The sequence below is a fragment of the Zeugodacus cucurbitae genome, chromosome 6 (genome assembly GCF_028554725.1).
Source record: "Zeugodacus cucurbitae isolate PBARC_wt_2022May chromosome 6, idZeuCucr1.2, whole genome shotgun sequence".
In the NCBI taxonomy this organism is placed as follows: domain Eukaryota; kingdom Metazoa; phylum Arthropoda; class Insecta; order Diptera; family Tephritidae; genus Zeugodacus; species Zeugodacus cucurbitae.
The window spans coordinates 67,808,839-67,831,557 of NC_071671.1; the positions used below are offsets into that span (position 1 = coordinate 67,808,839).

At 38.9% G+C, this 22,719-nt stretch overlaps 1 protein-coding gene across 33 annotated transcripts in view; it reads right to left on the reverse strand.

The window, feature by feature from the left end:
- LOC105212149 (sorbin and SH3 domain-containing protein 1) overlaps nt 1-22,719 on the reverse strand; it is an 80,189-nt gene that overhangs the window by 11,901 nt on the left and 45,569 nt on the right. For 8 of the 33 annotated variants that reach the window (XM_054234111.1, XM_054234109.1, XM_054234110.1 and 5 more), the window contains 12 exons: nt 17,958-18,428; nt 17,486-17,581; nt 16,777-16,916; nt 16,525-16,597; nt 15,222-15,254; nt 14,366-14,531; nt 13,307-13,427; nt 12,665-12,697; nt 10,711-10,770; nt 9,880-9,932; nt 9,635-9,813; nt 4,382-9,091 (listed from right to left, as the gene is read on the reverse strand). In XM_054234111.1, coding sequence (XP_054090086.1) covers nt 4,382-9,091; nt 9,635-9,813; nt 9,880-9,932; nt 10,711-10,770; nt 12,665-12,697; nt 13,307-13,427; nt 14,366-14,531; nt 15,222-15,254; nt 16,525-16,597; nt 16,777-16,916; nt 17,486-17,581; nt 17,958-18,428 — 6,135 coding nt within the window. Of the gene's footprint in view, nt 1-3,750; nt 3,802-4,381; nt 9,092-9,634; nt 9,814-9,879; nt 9,933-10,710; nt 10,771-12,664; nt 12,698-13,306; nt 13,428-14,365; nt 14,532-15,221; nt 15,255-16,524; nt 16,598-16,776; nt 16,917-17,485; nt 17,582-17,957; nt 18,429-22,719 lie in introns of all 33 variants that reach the window. The other 25 variants (XM_029040162.2, XM_029040145.2, XM_054234115.1 and 22 more) reach the window with 18 other exon arrangements.

Genomic DNA, 22,719 nt, shown 5'->3' on the forward strand with positions numbered 1-22,719 from the left:
TTTTTTTTAGTTCACCCACTACTGTTTTGGATCTATTAATATCATGTAGGTATGAACATGAAAGGCCTACATCCATACGGCCTATATTTAGCGCACAGTGAATATATTTTTGACGCTACTGAAACTATAAATTTCAGCACGCCTTAACCGCATTGACATACTTTCAGCCACAAAATATTCGAGTATGCAAATGTTATACTACCTCCTCCACAAATACTCTCACATATACTTGCAAAAAGGATTGCAAATAGAACACTGATACTAACTCGACTGACGCCGCCTGTTGAACACCAGCGGCAGCACCGCCTCAATGGCACGCTGGTTGGCGAGGAAGTCCTGTTTGCGCTCCGGCAACGGCGTATAAGGCAGCCCCTTGGCATTGGTGCGTATACGCACATTCTGCTCGCGATCATAGTAATAACCCTTACTAGCGGCAAAAGTGCGCGCTGCCTCATAGCCATTGTCCACTGGCACGCCGACTGTCTCACGACTCACCCACAGTATTTTACCACAATTGGCAATATTGCAGGAGTCGCTGGAGCGTTGGCGCGACCAGCGGTGTGTTGCCAGCGGCGCAGCGTCGCTCCCATCAATTATTGCATTGCTGACGCCGACAGGTGTCTCAACGCGTTGAAAAGCAGCCACTTTGCCGGCTAGCGCACGCGGTGCACCCGACAGTGGCTCTTGCAATGCACGCAAATCATGGCAGCTCTGATGCAGGCGACTCGGCGTTGTTGAGGTTGGTATGGCGGCGGGTGTGTGATTGCTGCTGTTGCTGGTAATGTTGTTGGTGCGCGCATATTGCTGCGGTTGTGCCGCATTTAAATGGTATCTGCGGTTTGTGGCCACCGTACTGGGCGGCATGGTGTAACCATTTTGCGTCGCTTGATAGGAGAATTTACCGATGCGCGTGTACTGCGTTAGCGGACGCGGCGCATTTTCGTTATGGCACTGCATGTGAGGTGGCTCACAAAATTCGCTTCGAACTCACTCACAGCTCACAACACACAATTCACTTTCATTTTCGATTTGATTATTAGCTCACTATTTACACTTTAGCTATTTATAAAAAATCGATTTGTATTTCTTTCGCCCGATTGGACACAGAGTGGTGCACGCGGAACACGCGTCTAATTTGCTACAAGAGTTGCGGAAAAAGCAGCGGCTCAACGCCGACTGACTGACCAACTTAGCCGTCTTCGTGGTATCAAGTGAGTGTCCAATGCGCCAGCAAAGCCTGCTGCTGCTTTACTACTCGCTTAGTCTTAGTGGTCTGCTGCTGTTCGCCGCCAGCTTGATTGCCTTGTGGAAGGGCGCTCGATACTAACATTGAGCGCTGCATGTTTATGCTGCTTATTGCTGTTGTTATTGTTGTTTTGTTATGACTGTTGTTAGTTAGCGCTGGCCATGGCAACGCTTTGTAGCTGAGTGCAACCCCCCGAAAACCACCACCGCCATCACTTTAATTATGAACGCCACCACTTGGGCTTTGCTGTGGCGAGGTTTTCTTCCACCAACTAGTACGTACTAACTTGGCTAACTAACTAATAGACTGCGTACTGCAGCGCACTGGCCAAGCTAAGGAGGTCACACAGCGCTATTGGTATTATTGATTTTAAGTCTTGCCGCAACAAACACAGCGTACAGGTGTAACGGTGCGCAAACAAAAAAAAAAACAGAAAATGAAAATGTTAAGAAAAGCTAAACGAAGTGTAAGAAACGAGTGCTGCACCTAGCAATTCACTAACCTTCTCAGCATTTTCTCGTGGGCAGTTCTAGACCGACGACGGAAACGGCTTTTAACGTTAAGCGTCTTCGATTTGTTGTTTGTTTCGCTTGAGCTTTGCGCTCGCCTTCGCCTTCGTCAGAGTGCGTCTTATCTTTTTTGCGGTCAAAAGGAAATATTCCTTTTATTATTAGTTTACGGTTTTTCGTTTTGTTTTCACTTTGCTTTTCATAATCTTAATGACGACAGCAGAGTGTGTTTCTTAAAGGTTACGCGTCCCAGCGTTGGGTGTGTCAATGGCCTATTGAGCTTGTGGTTTGCAGTCGGAGTAGAAAAAATACCGCACTTTGCAAGCTTTGTACGCACAAGAAATGTAAACAAATGTTTATTTGTTGTTGTTATTTTTCTTGTGTGAACGAAGAACTGCAGTGGGTGGAGAAGGAAAATAAAAGCTTGCATACTTTCTAATCTGATATTGGAACGGCATTACAGGAGCTTATCAGCAATTTTGTGAATATTTTATGGTTATTGTGTCTGGTTTATTATTTTTAGTCACTGTTAATAGCAAAGAGATACAATAAAGACAAGACAGTTTCGGCTGCCGTGAAGCAATCAGTAAACTACTGTCTAATGGTAATAAGGTCTTCTACTTCACTACTGAAATCGAAATAAAGTTTTGAGTCGTTGAATAATAGGTTCTGTAGTGGAAAGAAATGAGGAATAAGTCTGTGTAGAAAATATTTTATTTCATTTCATTGAGAGTTCTAGGAGTGTTAAGCTACTTATTTTCCAATAGTAACGGCAAAGTATTTAGTTCTGCACTCATTTCTTGAACTTGCGGAATAGTTCCATATATTAGATATATGCTCGAAGGGACAAGCTCTATGTATATTTGGTGATCCGAGTAGAAGTACTTTTTTAAATAGCCCTTTTTTTGACAGATCACCCGTGAGTCATGCCAAGCTGTCATGTTATTTTTGTTCAGTATTGTTTGGCATTTCATCATGGAAAGACTTACGCCTAAGCAACGTTTACAAATTGTTCAACTATGAGGCCCATTTCTGGCTCAATGGGTATGCAACCAAGCAAAAGCATTTGGGACGAAGAGCAAACTTAAGAGAGCTGTCATTTCACCCAGAAAAACAATGGTCTGGAGTGGTTTGTGGGCTGGTGGAATCATCATTCCATTTGTCATCAAAAATGATGCCGGTTGGAACGTAAATGTCAATGGAGACCAATGGAGATCATAGAGCTATATGATAACCGCCGATTTGAGGCCTGTAATTGAAGCTCGTAATCTCGGCGACATTTGGTTTCAACAAGACCACTTCCCACACATCACAACAATGAATGGATTTATTTAGAGAACACTTCAGCGAGCAGACAAATTCAAGTGGGCTGGTCGATTGGCCACCAAGAGAGTGTGATATCACACCGTTAGACTTTTTCCTGTGGGGATTTGCAAAGTTAAGTTCATGCGGACAATCCTGCTTCGATTCAGATTTTGGAGCAAAACATCACGCGTGTCATTCTGTACCTTTAAAAAATAAATGCCGAAGAATGTTGTTTCGAATGATAATCAACATTCCCCATTAAATCTGAAAATTTAAGTTTTTGGTTGTTCTGAATGAAATCTCGTCTTCAGATCTATATTGAAACACAGACAAGACAATTTCTCTGACTTATCATTCTCTAATCTAAATTTAATTTAATAGTTCTGAAAATCTCTCCCTCTGCTTTGTTTGAAATCTGTTCTAGTAACACACTTGTTAGGTTAGGTTGGTTTGTGTAAGTGTTCCCCAGAGTAAAACACACAAATGTTATTTCTCAATTCCAAACAATTCATAAACGTCCTCTATCTATACTAGATTATACCAGTCTTCATATGTGTTTTGTACCAGTTGTTCGTTCGATTCGCCACTCTTCAAAGTTTAGCGCACGAAGACTGCTTACTTATATAAAGTAAAGATGATCCCATTATCCCTTAAATCTTGTTTGTACATCAGATATAAGTATTAACTCACCTGCGCGATATCCACTGGGTTTTGGTGGTACTGGTGGATCGTTACCGTCATCTGCGATAACGTGTTTAGAACGTAGCAAACGGACATGAAAAAGGACATTGAAAAGTTGGAAGTTGTTAATAGAGCTATAGATAAGGAGTGGGCGTGAAAACTGGTAAGCTAATGAAGCCAAAGCAGCAAAAAACGGTATAACCCAGCGAATCAGTCAACCATTATGTAATGACTCTTACACAAATACCAAAGCGTTTACGAATATTTTTTGTAAGTAAAAGAATAAAGAGCAGTTAGAGCTGCTAACTACGGAGAAGATGGATGTAAATAGTATAATGGCACGAGATATAGTAAAAACGTATGATTTTAAAAATATAAAATACTTTAAGAGACTTATTTGTTATAAGTAAACATGCAAAGTTCGTAAAAATATCGAAAAAAATGGTATGGGGAGTTGTTTCAGACCCAAACCATGTGGTTTTAGTATTAAAAACTATGTAAAAAATATGTTTATTTTAAATCTTAACGCATTATGACCTATACATCACTGTTGAACAGTGTACAGGTTCTTATTTTCATGTGCTCTCTGGAAAGTTCGTCATAAATAGTGCACATTTGTAAAAATCAGAATTTTAAAAACCTTGAAATGACACCGCCATAGCACTCTTGAGTATCTCACAACTGCCGCCGCAACGTGGATGCGAAGTGGCACGCTTGCGCTCATTTGCCTCGGCGCCGTCTGGCACATAGCGCGCCTTCGGTTGATGCTTCTTCGGATCGAATTGTTGATTCGCGAAAATGTCGCCATGTCGCATGCGCCGGAACGAAGTATCACGACCGTTTTGTCGTGTTTTTGGTGGTCGCGGTGGCGAAGCCGAACTCGAACGTGGCGGTAGGCGTCGTAAAATTTTTGCTATGCGCACCGAAGTGCGTTCCTTGCGTATCGGTTTTGCAGTACCGTTTCCTTTATAGGCATTCTGTGTTGGACTTGGATACTTGTGTGCAATCCAGTCGGCCGAGAGATGTGGTGAAATAGCTGCTGCTTGCGGTATATCCGGGCTTGAGCTCGATTTAAACACGTTTGTTGGTGGTGATAAGCTACGTTCGTATTGACTGCGTATTCTTTCAACGACAAAACTACGTTCGGGTGATGTTTTTACCAAATGTCGTGGTGCACTTGCATGCTTGTTCTCTTTTAATGCAGCGGTCTTACTTATTATATCGATATGTGGCATGAGTCGATCTCTTACACCTATCGGCGAGATTACACGCCGATATGGTGTGCGACCACGTCCACATCCCGTACCTACGCGCATACTCTGACTGCGTTGTTCGAATTTGTGCGCCAGCGCTTGTACATCACCACATTCCTCGTTTGGCGTCTCCATCTTTAAGGCGTCTTTTGAACCCTCATTGAATTGCTTCAACTCAGGATCGCTGCGCACCTTTCTCAGCGTACTAACCCCAAAAAAATGACACCGACTATCATCGTGCTCGCCAAAACTTTCGAAACGTTCCGTCATTTTGCGTACATCACCAGTGTGTACGCGACACAGGTAAGAAGATGAGGCCTGTGAGACGGGCGAAATGCTGCGAGAGCGATAGTGTGCATCCAACTGCTCGACGCTGCTGTTTGGCGTCAATTCGCCTAAATCATACCAAGCGTCTTCTGTCACTTCCATACAATCACGCACTGGACTCATCGGCTGTGAAACGCTTCCGACGTCGGGTGGACGCTCGGGCGGTGAGTGCATGTGAAAATTTACACGTGCGGTGTGGCGTTCGCCAAAAATATCCTTCAGATCGGTTAGAGAGTGACTAAGCTCCTTATGATGCTGCTGGGCTGGCGTTGGTGTGCCTTTGCGTGCGCGCGTTTTCATATTTTCTTCAATCACCTTCATTACCTCGGCTTCGTCCGGGGAAGAGTCTTCACGTGCGTGATAAATTGTCTTTGGTGGTTCGTCATATTGACGTTCTTCGAAATATTGTATCTTCTGTGTGATTTTCTCTTTCGGTTCCTTGCCGCTGGGCGTAAGCTCACATTGCTTATAGTTTTCAAGATCCTCCTTGAGTTGTTCATAGTGCACATGGCTTTTGAATGGTTCGGTTTCGTCAGTTGCTAATTTTGCATGTTGGCGTTGTTCTGCGGTTTTCCTATCAAGATTTCCGGATTTGGGTTGTTCTGGTATTGGCGGCGGTTTCGGCATGAAAACCTCAGCATTTTTTGCGGCAACTGCACCGCGTGTTTCACGTGCCAGATATACTGGCGAGCTGCTACGTGGGGTTTTAGCTGTAGTTTCCATCGAAGTAGATTCTTTTGTGGTCTTACCTTTTGTGTGTTCTTTACTGGTTGTGGTATCTTTCGCTAGTTTCTTGCTAATAGTTGGTTTTAAGAGTTCCTCTTTCGTTAATGTAGAGTTGCAACGCACTTTGAGCGCACCCGGTAGAGCGGCCCGTCGCTTAGCATCCGCATCCACAGTGATCACATAATCTTCCGTAGAGGCTTGCGTGTTGTTCGCATAAATTTCATTTAATTGCTGTGTTATCTTTAATATCTGATCCTTGGAGAGCGTGCTTACGAGACGACTGCTCAACTGACACTTAGCGAGCTCTTCGGGCTCTGCTGATGCTGTCATATGGTCTAATACACTATCTGGCTGGATTTTGCCTTCCAAACTGGAAGCCAAATCTGCTACAGTGTTTCGACGCCAGTAGGGGCGCACGATTTCACGTGATCCATCAAACTCTTGACGCAACTTTTGTTCATAATCCGCGAAAATATTCTTCTGTTCGAAGCTATATCGTAAATCCTCCACGGATTTATCTTTTGAGTGCAAGCCAAAATCTGTTTCTTGACGCCATTTCACGTCCTCCACGTCTTTGGGACGAAACACAAAATCTTTTGTGCGTTGTTCGTGTTTTAACTTGCCCACCAAATAGTTTAATTCCTTTTCGGCACGTTCGTGATGCCGTATCTTACGCCACTCATCGAAATCTAAAGGTTCACCATCCCGACGTATCGGTTTAAACGACGATAAAGAGGTTGCGCGCTCTAACTGTCCGACGCGCTCTAGAGTGCTGTAGAATCTATTCAGCTCCGTAAAACGTTCGGAGTTATTACGATAGCGACATGTAGGACTGTGTCGTTCATAATGCTCAAGCGAGGTTGCGCTATGCGCTAGATCACCACAAAGGTAGAGCCCACGCTTGGAGCGATCATCGGCGCTACTTAAACTGCTGGCTCTTAATACCTTACCAGCATCGTATTTATCCGAAGATTTCGTGGTGCTTGCACGGTAAGTGTCTATGCGACGTCGCGAAGGCGAACGTACACTGCGTGCGCTCTGTTGTTGTGGTACGCGTATCTCACGTGTGGGCGAGAACTTTCGCGGAGGTGCGCTCGTCTCTTTCGAAGAAGATTGCGTGTGTACTTGATCACGCATTGTATGTGACGAAGAAACTGGTGGCAGTGGAGGTGGTAAACTTTGTGGCGGTTGTGGCACACGTACCTCGCGTGTGGGTGAGAATCTACGCGAATTCTCTGCAAAAGCTGGCGATTCCGGTCGTGCTATATCGCGCACAGTTCTCGAAGATTTCGAACGTTGCATTGTAGGTTGCAAGCTCGGTGGCAGATTAGGCATACGTACTTCACGTGTTGGCGAAAATCGACTGGTGCGTTCGGTACTAATGGCAGTTTGCACCAACTCTACGTCCGTTCTGGGAGACTCAGTTTTACTGTACGAAACTTGTAAGCTTCTGGGCTCTTGTGGCACACGTACTTCACGTGTAGGCGAAAACTTTCTATGTTTTAAACTTGGTGTGGGAGATTCTGGACGTGCGATATCTCTGGCAGTGGACTCAACTGGTACAGCGGGAGCTGGGTAGTGTTTCGGTGTACTGCGCTCATATTGCCAAAGTAAATCATCTACATAACTACGATCTACTACATCGTAATCGTCTAACCTGGCATTGTACTCTTCCAGGTGGTAGTAACGCTTTGGACTGAGACTACGCGACTGATGCAGCGATATAGATTGATACCCGGTACGTGGTATGGTATGCGTGCCTTCCGCGCGCTTATAACTTATAACTGTAGGCGAAGTTTGTGTCTTTAATGAGCTGCGTGTTTTCAGCGCCTTCGGTATTGTGTTTCCTTTAGTCGAAGCGGAAATTCGCTTACCATTTTGTTGTGTTACAGGTTTTGCTTTAATGGTTTTGCTTTCGGTCTTGGATTTGGGCGCTGCAACTCTTTTCGAAACCACCAAATTAGTTCTACTAACGTTTTTCGGTGTTGTTGAGTCGATCGAAAAAGTGGAGTCGGTGCGTGTAAGACTGATCGTAGAGACATTTTTCGGACGCGGACTCTTCGAACGCGTCAATGACTTACGCATTGCTTTGGCACAATCGAAGATTTTGGCCTGTGGAAAGCACATTGAATGACGCACTGTGGTGCTAACGCTAGACTGCTCCGCCTTCTTTACTTCCTCCCTGAGGCGTGGCATTGACTTGCTACGCAGATGTGCCACACATGTGGCATATGATCGCACGGCTTGTTTCACCTCTTGCGGTGACTTGAGTGATGGATCGCGTAAAATATTTGTGCTCGCTTCAAAATTGGTCAACGCAGTCGGTAAGGTATTCTCCAAACGCTTCTTCTCCTCGGCGAATGTACGCTCCTTCGAGATCGAACGTCCGAAAGCGACCGGACTGCGACTCGATTGACGTAACGTCGCTACACGAGTTTGCGAACGCGTGGGACTGATCGAATGAAAGCGTGTATGTTGTTGCACACGCTTAATTCGCATGCCATCCGGTACGTTTGTATCATCACGACAAATGCTGAGCGCTCTCGGCGGTGCTGGCGTGTCAGCGCCACTTTTCGTAGACGCTAATAGTGTTGAAACAGCGCCAGCCGATTTTGAACGACAAATCGCGCCATTAACGCGTCCGTGTTTGCGCAGCGTAATTGTTGCATACTTGTTGGCGCCCAACACAGTTTCCTCGGGACTTTGGAAGCATTGCTCATGGCGTTTTGGTATGTTCGGTGTTGGCTTCGGTGGACGTGCTGGCGATGACTTAGCAGTCACTTTTTGACACGACGATTTGCGATTCGGCGGTTGGGGTGGTGAAGCGCCGCTGGCACTGGTAGCGCGCTTACCGCCGAGCGGTATAAACGACGGCGCGAACATTTTCGCTTGATGGTGAACTTTACTATGCCTGAATTGTTGTGGAGGCTCTTGTTGGTGTGTGACTTGGCTAGTTTTCAGATTGTTGTTGCCGCTTGCTGTTGCTGTTGAGATCACACGTATCCTAGTCAATGTTGGCGAGATTTGCGTGTAGTCGAGGTATTCTTTGTTGATTTCGAAAATGGAATAATTTAAATTTTTATATATTAGAATTTGTTGTTGTGGCCGTTAGTGTGGCAATACTTTGTGGGTTTTTTTTCCAAACGGTGCGGTGCGTTTCCGTGGTGAAGTAAAAACTTTTTGTGCGCGAAACTTTCAACGCGCATATTGAACGTTTGTACTTGTGAATTACTTCTAGTTTACAGTTTATCTTAATTGTAGTTGTACTAAATATTATATATAATTCAAATTGTGTGTTTGGGATCAGTTACACTTGAGACCACACCGTTCTTAACTTTAGAGTTATACTAATTACTTTTATGTGGCTTTATTGTTGTGTATGTTTTGGATACTAAAGAATTATGATAAAGTAATGCTAAACATTTAAAAACGGTTTTAGTAAGTACGTAACCTTCTTCTCGTACCCAGTGTTAGCATCAACATTTATACAAGATTAATTCTATCGAACACAAAATCTACAAAATATGCTTTCAACAACAAAATATGTGTGCTTTAACGATTGCAACAATACTATTTGCGGGTCTCACCTTTTGGTCTTTCCGGCGCTGGTTTCCTAAACCCGAATAAAGGTGGTTCGCCACCCGCTTGCACGCTCTTATACGCCTGCTTTTGTTCAACCGGGCTAAGTGGGCTGGCTTGTGGCACGTCGCGCTTGCGGAATACCAAATTTGAATCACTCGCGTAACCAGACTCTTTGGCTAAGGCTCTATGGAATCAAAAATTCAATTTAATAAAAATAAATATGAGTTATGCGTATGCTTTGTGGGTTTACCTGGAAAGATTTCCTTCAGTGTAGTGCGGCGAGAGTTTTGTTTGTTCCAAGTGCTGTTAGTTAACGGTTGTGTGTTAAAAAGTGAGAAAAGAATACATGTGTTAATGAATTGTTGAGGTGTAGACTTAAACGCGTCGTTTGCAGTTTGAAGAAGTCTTCATTATTAACAAATATTTATATATTTATTTGTTTATATAAAAAAATAGTTTAAGCTTTTAAGTTTGCGCAATGGATTCGAAAAAATATGAATATTTTTTCTAGTTCAATTTCAAGTCTGCGCAAAATGTTGAGGGCGTTCTCTAACTATATTATATGAAGACCTCACTTTCGATTCCTTCGAGCTATAAGAGACTCATCTGATCTGATCTCTGAGATTAAGAAATATTTGTATCCCTCCATGTCGCAAACTTAGAAAGCTGTCATTCATAATAATATATTTTAAAAGACATAACTTAAATAAAAAAAATAAATTAATTATAAAATAAAAATAAATTAAAGCAAAACTAAAAATTGCTAATAAATAAAATAAATTAATAAAATAGTGGTGTTGATTATTTTTCTCGTTTAACTTTTTTAAAGAAATCAATCAAAATAGTATTTTCTTCAACGCGTTAAAAGTGCAGGTGCCTGTGTTCTATTCAAGAAACTTTTGTGGGATCACACTTATGTATTTCCCCCACTAAAACTCTTATAAAAACCCCTATAAAGTGCGCATTCTGTGCTGTGCTTTCTACGCTATGTAATACGAGTCGCTGGGTGCTTTCTACGTAATGCTCACATGATTCGCATAATAAGTTATTTTAAGTGCTCATGAAATTGTAGTGAACTTACGGTTACATCATCGGCGAATTCGATGAATATACGTGGAATTACACGATGCTCCCTTAACCACTTAACAAGTTAGCGAATTCCAGTTATATAATTTATGTGTGTGACAGAAAATATTAGTGAAGCAAGTTTTATTGTGAGAACGTGATTTCAATAGAAGGAAAAATATATTATAATTAATGACTATACTTTTAGAATTAAAAAAAAGTTCTAGATATATAATTATAAAATTGAATATTAGTGGAGGTTTGCATCTATAGACTATATAACGAGTCGAGACATTTGTAGTTCTAAGAGGTAAATGTTTTATTTTCGGAACTAACATGGAATATTTCTATAAACTATTCGCGAGCCTCGACAATCTTCTTAAATAAGACATATAGATCCGATTGAAATTTCTTTTTTGAAAAATGCGGTCCTCGAAGAATAAATGTACACGACCTTAGCCTAAACTGTCCCATATAAACTGTATCAACATAATCACGACGAAGAGTATTCAGTGTCGGATTCGTAGGAATCTATACAGCTTTCAGTGGTTGGAACTCTGTCCAAAAATTAAGGTGAACGGGTCCCTAAGACTTGGGAAGTTGAGGACTATACTAGATTTCCGTTGTTAATAAAATTAGAAAGTCAAATTCGCTATATTAAAATACAGTGGTAGAGGAATTTAGGGTTTTAAAGCTAAGATCCCTCGATTTTTAAGTTACTTAGATAATTTTATAGACTTATTTATAGTTGAGGGATGAGAAGCCAAACTACCCCAAGTTGGTACAAGTCTCGGCTTTATATTTTAGATTAAAGTAATCTAACAAATCTGCAGCATTTTTCAAGCGGAAGTGGCTGCTATTAAAGCAGCGACGGACATATTGCTTCGAAGTGCAACAACCTTTAGGGAGGTGGTGATCCACTCGGATAGTAGAGCGGCGATACTATCTCTGAGTTCAGTGAACATGCGCTCAGGGTTGGTTAAGGAATGCCTATCCTCACTATCGGTGGCATCGCTATACTTTTCAATCAGACTAGTCTGGGTTCCTGGCCACTGCGGAATCGCGGGGAATTGTAAGGCTGATGAGCTTGCAAGGTCAGGGACGACGGACTCACTATTGGAAGCATGGAAGCATGTAGGAGCGCCATTGTCCTACTGCGGTCTGCTATTGGACAGATGGGCTTCGGCTGAGCTGGGTAGGCGCTGGTCAGCTGCCAACACATGCTTAGTCGCAAGATCCTTCTGGCCTAAGGTTAACCGCGGTAGGTCTGCTGAACTTTTCGCCCTAAGTAAACCTCACCTCTCCTTAGTCGTAGGGGTTCTTACTGGCCATTGCCCTATTGGGATCCACGCTGTAAGATTAAAAATCTTACCGGATGCTAGCTGTAGAAGCTGCATGGAGGAGGATGAGATGGAATCGTTTCATCACTTTCTTCTGGAATGTCCCGCCTTTACGAGATCAAGAAAGAGATTTCTTGGCTCTCACTTTTTGGAGCATGCTCGCGAAATAGCGAATATAGAGGTTAAGAATCTCTGCAGATTTGTAGTAGGTTCAGGGCGCTTCGTCGACTCCTAATTTTGTTAATCTAAGGTGGATCCAGGCTTCACAAAGGACTACATTTTAAAGTCTACGTGTGTTTTTCCATTTGGGAAACAGCCTTGCAACCTAACCTAATCTAACAAATCTCAACGGAAACAATCTCTCTCTCTCTTTCAAAACTAATGATTTATTTACTAAACCTATGTGTTGAACATATTTATTTATAGAACAGTTATAAACCACTTGGTGTTCAGCTTTCTATAGCCTCAATACTCAATAAAAAAAGTACTCCCATAACCAATATAACGGTAAACTAAACATTATTCATATCAATTTATGACTCTCTAATCACATAATCATAACTCATATTTATCAAACTTCATACTCGTATCAAATAATAGTTAAAATTGAATCAAAAAGGTGATGCATACCCCATTAAAGATGTCCATCACTTCGTCCCACCACTAGAAAACGTGGAATAAAATAGATACAGTTAAATGAAATAATAAATAACAAAAATTAAAAACACAAAAATAGCTGCATTAGAATACAAAAGTGTATAAATACAAATATAAGAGAGTATGTACGAATATATTTGTCGTTGTTGTTTTGACGGCAGAAACCTTGACGATAATCAGCTGAAAACGTGATAAGTTCGGTTGTACACGTATTATAGTACAGCAAACGTAATCGAAATTCACGGACAAGGTAAATAATATTAACGTTATAAATAACTGTTATGCAAATAGATACATATAGTGTAAACGTATGTACAGTTAACAACTGAGCGTAAGTGTTGTTGTTGTGTTTAGTTATGTATTATATTTAATTACGTAAGTATTCGAGTGTTTATGCCAAGTGAAAGTGAATAGCAGCGTAGAATGCAAATGCAAGTACTTAGTGTACTATATGTGATTTTAAAAGTGTCATGTATGATTACTCGTAGCAATTAGAATGCATTACTTTGCATTAATTAACCTGTTTGAATTTGCTTTTTATATTGAATTTCAATGTGTTTGTAAATATTGTTTTTTCAATTATGAATTTTTTTGTTTATTTTCCTATATTTATACCTCTTTGCGTTCCTTCTCTGAGACTGATGAACGTCCCGTTACGTAGTCTTCAATGCGTCCAGGTTGATTTTTGTATGTGTTTGATTCCGATTTAATCGGATTTGGCATAGTACCATATAATCTGAAAGTGACATAGCAAAAGGAATGTTAAATGAAGAGATTTTTATGAATTGTAAAATATTGTTATACTATTTTGATTACACTATACGGCAAAATCGTTTTTTTTTGGGTATTGGACTAAACAAATTTTTTCCTGGAGCCATAAGTAAAAAAAACATTATCTGATTTTCGAAGTAATTAATAATTATTATTAAATAAAAAACTTTTTTCGAACTTCGAAACCAAATATTTCGATTTTGGGGGCTAACTTCGAAAATCAGGGAATGCACTTTTTTACTTATGTCTCAAATTTCCCGAAAAAATTAGTTTGGTTCAATACCCAGCCGAGTGTTGAACAATGTTATGAAGCGTAAGTCAGTAGGTCTCTATCTTGAATTGGCTGGTATTTAAATTCTCTCAACATAATCTATTAAGTCTTTATTTGCGAGTGGAAGTTATTAACTCATCTGTTAAGTAACTACATAATTTAACATATTGGATATTCTACAACTTGGAAGAATTTTTTCGAATAACATTGAAGGCCTTGAGATTCTCATGGAAGACTATGAATCTTTCACATTTCACCATCTTTTTAAAAACTATATCTATAGGAACCCTATAAGGATAAACTGCGTGATCTAAAACTATCTTCCCAAAGGTATCTGGTAACTTCTATTGTTATACTACTTCTAACAGTCAAATCAGTTTTACATTGAGATTGCTGCATCCGAACTGCTGAAATGTCTAACAATTTTTGCATTAGAAACAACATTTTCTGTAATTTCAGGTTTTCTTCGAATACAATTTAAAGCTCACATCTCTATTTCTTGTATTATCAATATCTAATATAAATATCATATATTCCATGACTCCATAACTATTTTTTCTGATAGTTTATCTATTATCTAGCTCACCTATCAATATCAAATTATATGATCCCATAATTCTATATATACTCACTTATCGTCCTGGTATGTATTCGTATGGCGATTCGCAACGTTCGTGGCCGATGAGACCGATTGCAAACGTCGTCGATCTAATGTTCGATACTTTACTGTGGAGTAGTCGGAATCGTAATTGGGCTCGGGTTCTGATTGATAGCCAGTCGACTTCAATTGTGGACGAGCTGTTGCAAAATTCAAAAAATATTCTTTAATAAAAAGTGAAATGAAATTGTGATACATATATATTTTAACATTTAACTACAGTTTTTATTTTGTGTTATTTTTCGTTTAGCGCATTTTTAGTAAAATTTCGGTGCATTAGCGGCGTAATAAAAACCCGGTGTAAAACCAAAACCTCGATTAGTGAAGGGTGTCATTTAGTGTGGTGTTTTTCTTATATAGTATACAAGTGTTTATTGTAAGGATTGTTATTGTTGTTAATCGTTTTTCAGAAGCAGTGAGTGATAATTGTGGTAAGTTGTTTGGTTTTTATGTGTTTTATGCCCTTAAATACTTTATCCAGGGTATCAAGCATGCAACTAATTATCTATATATTATATATCTATTATAGAGGGAATACAAGGGTATTATTTTCAGAACCTCTAAATTGTTATTACCCTCATTATATAGACATATAATTAAGCGTTCAAAATGGGGTATAACAAATGTGCTAAGGTTCTAATAAAGCATTTCAAGCATTCCAAGGCACGCGTTCTACTATTAGTGTACGTCTATAACGTCTTATAAATAACTAATGAAGCATATAGTCTAATGGACGCGTTTGCAATTTCTACAACTATTGCTATATTTCACTATATTTTTGTTTTGTTGTTTTTATTTTTTTGTTAAAAAGTAAACGTAAAAATCATCACCTCTTTGACATTTGTAGCGAATCACGTAATCATCTGTGAGTGTTGTATAGTTGTAGGTGGCGAGAAGAGGCGCGTTGCAGTTGCGTTGCGTTGCGGAGCAGCGTTGCGGACGTACGTAGTGTGGCGCGTGCATTATAACGGGGGAATGGTATAAACGCGTAAAAGCATTGTCAAAGCCGTAAAGCGTAACGCGAGTTATGAGCGAGTCGAAATTCGTTGGAAAAGGAAATTATTTATTATAACTTATGTAGTAAATGGGTGAGAGGATTTGATTGATAATTTTTCTTATATACTTATACTTATTTTATTATTTTTATATATTTTTTAAATAGTTTGAGGTTAAAAAAAAAAATATTTAAATTATCTTATTTAATTCTTTCAATTTTGTAGAAGAAAATATTTTTTGTTGATTTTTTTAATTATTATTTTTTTTGTAATATTTTCTTAATTTTTTTTGCTCTGAAAAAGTTATTTATATAAGTAATTTTGGTACTAGCACACGCTCCACAATGTTTTTTCTTTCTGAAAACCTACGATTTGATATGCTATATGCTTACGTATGCCCGTATGCTATTTTAATTTCCGTTAAACGAGCGGAAATGCTACCAAATATGGTGCGCCAATAAATTTTTTGCTCATTTTCTGCATTTACTATAAATTAGTGCCGCTCGATTAATTAATGAAATTTGCTTGTGACAGCGCAACTTAAAATTCATCACACAGAGCTCAAAAATTTTATAATTGTAAGAAAATAAAAGTGTAAATGAATATGTATTTGGATAGCGGCAATAATTTTGAATCGAAAACAAGTTTCGATATACTTTAACACTACATTGGCAAAGAAAATAACCTAACCTTATATGTATAGGGTTCATAGTTTGGGTGTTTGAGTGAAATAATACCTAAAAATATTTGAAAATATGCTTTCCTAGCCTATTAAGGTTATTTAGAGAAGAACGCTTGGTCTAGAAGTATTTGTACCATATATGAGCTGTGTTCAAAAAATAACGGAAATTTCAACATTTTTGGTTTGGGGAGTCCAAATGTTAAAAAACATTAATGTAAACGATTGAACAATTTTTTTTTCAAAAATGAAAATTCCCGTTATTTTTTGAACACAATTCGTACATACATATATTGCACACACTAAACTGTCAGCTATACAAAATATATCAGTTTCCAATTTTCCTTATTGTTTTACACTGACACTTCCACTTGCTTTCAAATAACTCATTTACATACCTAACCCTTACTAAGTATAAAATCCATAATTTAGTATCATTTAAAAATTTATATTCATTACCGCCGCTCTTCTGCTTGTGTATCGTCTGATAGAGTCGTTTATACCATTCATGCTGATGTGGCTCCTTGACCTCCTGCGACGCGCGACCGAAAACACATCATAAACACCGTTAGCAACATCGAGAGTGATCGTTTCGTTTCGGGTATTCGTTGTTGTGCAGTGTTAAAATATGAAATTTTTCAAATACGATAAATCTCGAATTGCTTATTTGTTTGAAATGTGTATATATGTATATGATTTTGCGCTTTTTACCGATCTCAATATAATGGGCATTCCATCGTTGGTTACCGGTCCAATGCCGTCGACTTGCCGTCGACCCAATTGTGCCATTTTTCTTGGATGATCGTGCTCCGTTTCCGGTTCGCTCATGTACTCATGTTTAACTTTAAAAACTGCAATTCATTGTTATAAAGTGAGGGTTGGTTGTTGTAGTTTTTAGTTGTTTATATTTTTTTATAGTATTTTGTAGGTTTTTTTTTTTACTTTTCATACAAGTTTTCAAAAACACATAAGATTTTGTAAGTTTACTACGCAACATGGATCTTGAAAAAGTTACGACATTTAATTACAATAACAAAAATAAGAAGGTTACATGCAAACACAACGTACACACTCTTTCAGAATATTCTTTTGTTTAAAAAATATTATTCCCTAGAAAATTTACTCTTTATATTCTGTAATCTAACTGATTTTCAAAACTTATTTTTCTAAAAACTCTCAATTAAGCATAAAAGAGGTGCTACTGACGCTCTTTAAATCCCATAAGTTCCCACCAAAAATCATGGAAATTATAAAAAAGTGAAACACAGAGTTGCTTTGCCACCGGAAAGTGTGCAAGTGTCGTCGTCGTGAAAGTGATCGTTAGTATTAAATACGAATACGGCCGAACAGTACTTATACGAGTATAAGTACGTAACGGAGTTCGCCGTGTCTTTGCACCAACAATATTGGCTATACTTACTGACTTCGTTGGGCTTGTAAAATGGCTGAGCAGTGTCGTGTCGGCGTCGCGCCGCCGGCGAGTATAATGCCGAGGTTGAGGCTGATCTTTCGAACGCTGTAGAGGGTGTGAGAAAATGTTATGTGGTTAGAGATGCGAGAACTTATCATAATGTGCCTGAGATAATATTTGCAACAAATATAAATTAACCGAAAACACTTTTGGACGAGACGATGCCCAGCGGCGATGAGTTGAGCCAGTGTATATTGTTTAAAAAAATTGTCTATATTACACAGTTTCGCACATGCAGCCGAACACAAAAATTAAAAAACACCCACTCTTATCTGTATGAACTGTTCGTGAGTGTGGCTATTTCGTGGGCACAATTCACTGTTTATGCACCAAACATGAAATTAACGAACACAAACACAACAACCACAAAGACATTTAATGTAAACGTTAAGTGATAACGGTAAATCTTAAACACCCATACTTTTGATTTTGTCCGCTACACTCTGACTGGGTCCGGTGCCGACGTGATTCAGCAATGACGATTCAGACGGTATGGAGTCACAGTAATTCGTGCTGCCAGCCGAACCGATCGTCGTTGTTGGCGTACTGAGATTCGTGTAACTGTAGGCGGAACGTGGTGAAGGCGCGGCATAGGAGCTATCACCATCGGTGGTGGTGGTGCTTTGACGCCATGGTGGCGGTACTTGCGGTGTACCAGCGTCGTTGCTTTGCGGCAGGACGTAACGACGTGGCAGTGTTGGCGATTCGAAGCGCACAGGACGAAATTCTTTACGGCCGCTACTCGGTGATGGCTGTGGCGTCCAAACTGGCTGACCGGCGCCCTGTGCTGGTAGTGGTGGTGGTGGTGGTGTGGGTGTGCTGACCTTCGGATGTATGTCGTTCAAGTTGGTGAAGGATGTGTTGGGGGTTTGCGTGCCGGGTGTCCAGATGCCTAAATGCGCATGAGGTCCAAACGATTACACATATGTTTATAAGTATGAGAGAAGTGGAGAGAGAACGTTTGATTGAATTCGCATGTAAGTTGAGTTTGAAAAATAAATGTTGGTGATACACGTTGATAAAGATGACGATTATGAGTTTGAAAACAGCGATCACGGTAGGGCTCACAACGAACGAATTACGTTGACAACAAAGGCAATGGTGACAACAGGTTTGTGGAAACATATTTCGAAACGAATTGATGGTATTGAAGTTCCCACATAAAACAATCGCGACAACCAAAAAAGCATCAGTTCAACGCCAAGATCGTAATAGCTAACAATTTATTATACGAAGTACGGAAACTGTATTGAGTAAATTTTAAAGAAGTGGGAAAAAGTTTTTGAGATTAATAGAAAGCCTCCGCAGTTGTTTCTTGCTGATTTTCATGCCTACATATTTTCAGTAGAGTCCCATTCTAAGATGTGATTTCGTGTGTTCCAAGGAACATTGAAAATAAAAAAAAAAAACAAGTAAGGAAGGGCTAAGTTCGGGTGTAACCGAACATTTTATACTCTCGCAATTTATTTATTTAACTTTATTTGTATTATATAATACACAATTTGACCCACATATTCGTCATATATATTGTACAAAGTCATTGAAAGTTGGAAACCATAACATTAGGTTAGAAGCACCGAGGGGCCTTAAAAACCTATGGTCCGATTTCGGTGATTTTTAGAATGGGGCTGCCATACTATAAGCAAAGTATTTGTGCAAAGTGCTGCACCGATATCTTAACTAGTACTTACTTTATATATTGTAAAGTAAACGATTCAAATTGTCTTCAAAGTTCTGGTAATTGTCTTCAAAGTTCTGGTTCTGGTAGGCGTGGTTGTGAAGCGATTTGGCCTATTTTCACAATATATCATTGGGATGTAAGAAAACTATTACAAACCAAGTTTCATTGAAATCGGTAGTTCCTGAGATATGGTTTTTGACCCATAAGTGGACTAGCCACGCCCATTTTCCATTTTGTGAAAAAAATCTGAGTGCAGCTTTCATCTGCCATTTCTTATGTGAAATTTAGTGTTTCTGACGTTTTTCGTTAATGAGTTACTCCACTTTTAGTAATTTTCAACCTAACCTTTGTATGGGAGGTGGGCGTGGTTATAATCCGATTTCTTTCATTTTTGGACTGCATTAGGAAGTGGCTAAAAAAACGACTGCAGAAAGTTTGGTTTATATAGCTCTATCGGTTTGCGAGATATGTACAAAAAACTTAGTAGGGGGCGGGGCCACGTCCACTTGCCCAAAAAAATTACATCCAAATATGCCCCTTCATAGTACCAAATTTTTATACCTTTATACCAAATTTTATTTCCATAGCTTTATTTATGGTTTAGTTATGGCACTTTATGTGTTTTATGTTTTCGCTATTTTGTGGGCGTGTCAGTGGTCCGATTTTGCTCATTTTCGAAAGCAACCTTCCTATGGTGCCAAGAAATAAGTGTGCCAAGTTTCATCAAGATATCTCAATTTTTACTCAAGTTACAGCTTGCACAGACGGACGGACGGACGGACGGACGGACAGACAGACATTCGGATTTGAACTCCACTCTTCACCCTGATCACTTTGATATATATAACCATATATCTAACTCGTTTAGTTTTGGGTGTTACAAACAACCGTTATGTGAACAAAACTATAATACTCTCTTTAGCAACTTTTGTTGCGAGAGTATAAAAACATTATGTATCGAAAGTGAGCCTTGTTAACTGACTATACTTTGAAAACAATGTCGAACCATTTGGATTTTCTGAATAAACACATTACAAACAATTAAAGTTTTTGTTGTATCCCTACATATTTGTTTTAGTAGACTTCCAATCATATTATGTGTTTTCGTCTCATCCAAGTAACTTTGAGAATCGAAAATGCTGTATCTTTCAAGACGGAACAAATTGGATCGACAAATACTCGATGTTTTTGCTGTAGCGGAAGAAAACATTCCTCAAATGATATGAGGAATGTAGCCAAGAAGACAGTCTTTCACGGTATATAATGCCCGAGTCTATTACGGTTTCGTAGATATGACTATTGGCATCTTTTACAATCGATCGAGCGTGATAGTCAATAGCATGAAGACGGTAAAGGAACGTGCCCATCACTTCATTCGGGAGTTCAATCAAAGTACTTCAAAAGATCAGAGTTATTGGCTTCTCACAAAATTTTGTTCGAGAAACTTTACTGAACTTTATTAAGTTTATAAAACTGTTTTTTTTTATAAGATTACTCAAGTTGTGAAATACAAGAAAAGCTATTTTTATGATTCACATTCAAGAGTGGATCCAAAGAAACGTTCAAACCGCAAAGTAAATATTTTTAGAAAGTTAGGTCATACTATTATTGCTATCAATTTCAATACGCTGAAGTATTGCTACGCTTATTACTTTAGTTCTCTTTTTTCACACGAAATATCGCATCATCTCAAATGAATTATTTTCATAAACAGTGCGAATCTAAATTTAACGCAAAGCGTAAACGGAGATTCTATTTTTAGTTCGAAATATATATGTACATATATGTTTATATATAAGATATATTGAACTAAGAAACTAAGAATGAATTTGCGCATAGCAGCAGCAGCGAAATCGGCGGGCGAGTGACGTTTGCAGACTGGAATTCTTACTTTGTGCCCTCACTTCAATGATTATAAAAACACTTAATTACATACGTAAAACGTAAAGCGTAAAGGTATGCTGCCAAAATTGAGATCACCCGCAGATGGGAACGGAATTCGCAGCAAACTGAAATTCTCAAGCGTTATTTATGTATGTCCGAAAAAGAAAACACTCGCTAGCGATCATGATTAACAACCAAATAACGCAAAAAAAAATCAAATTTCAATATCATGGGATTTCGAACGGAAATAAAGTAAATTCATTGAAAAAAAGTAAAAATAAATATAAAGCAAGTTTTTTTTTTGGTTTTTGGCATTTCTACTTTGCATTCGACACGCTTTTGTTTATAGGGTAATTCAGTATTTGCGTGCAACACAGGGGTAACCAATCATGCAAAAACAAAAACAACATATATGCAACGAGAAAGCATCACATTTGGCAAGTAGTCAAAAAAGTGGATGGCCACTAGTAGTGGCCAACGGCGAATGGCGATGAATCATCCATTTTGGCGCACGTCGCTATTACGGGCAGACAACAGAATCAGAAGAACCGTGCGGAATAACGGCAAAAAGTACAAAAAATATTAAAAAGACAGTGAGGTGTATAACATCATTTACAGTCTCAAAGCCATTCGCGAACGCAATGTAGTTTTTGACTTTTTATTTTAATTTATTTGCTTCCCCTGCCTATAAAGCTACGCACCGAGCGCTAAAATCACTGATATTTATATCACACATGTGTGTGTGTGTGTTTGAAGATGTCCATTTAACGGCAGTGAATCTAATAAAATTTCGACGCCTTCATAAATGTATTTTTGTTGTTGTTGATTTTTGCTTTTCTTTTAATTTATCTGCCACCTGTAAGTGAACGTACGCGCCGAAGGTGGCTGCCATCAGTGGCAACACCAATACCATCACCGCTGCTTCCTTGGCTACAAGAAAACGTTGAAAAAAATGTCTCAAGGGAAGTGGCGACACTTCATTTCTCATCAACATCACATCACTCGTTGACTCATTCACTTTGCCTTTGATATGGTACATTTTATTTATCGTTTCTGTTTTTTTTTTTTTTTTTGTTATTTTGATCAATCAATAAATGTGGGAACTTTTTTAGTTCTTATTTTAGTTTGAGGAAATATAAAAAGAATCAACTACAAAGTAACTTTGGTAGAATAATATTCTACGCATATTCAGAATATAATTAATTTTTTTAAGTGAGAATTGATTTGTGGCGCTAAAGATGAATATTTGAAATTAGGAGAGAGATATCCACGATATTTCATATTCAAAATTTCATAGAAACTGTGTAATAATTACCCAATTATACCCTAAATAGACAATTAATTAATTGCTTCATTTAAATCTCCATATAAATTGATCGCAATCAGTGGTTAATTAGTTTATAATATCTTAACTGCCCTATTATAAGACTTCTTGGAATGTCTAATGACATATTGAGCTAAATATTTAAATATAATATTACTGTGCTTCCTATCTTACGACTTTTTCGAGAGTTTCGCTCATTATCCATACTTTCGATGATTATTTGTATTATTTAGAGAGTGGTATAAAATTTTAATTGATGAAGCTCTGATATAATTTCACTTCATTAATTTTTAC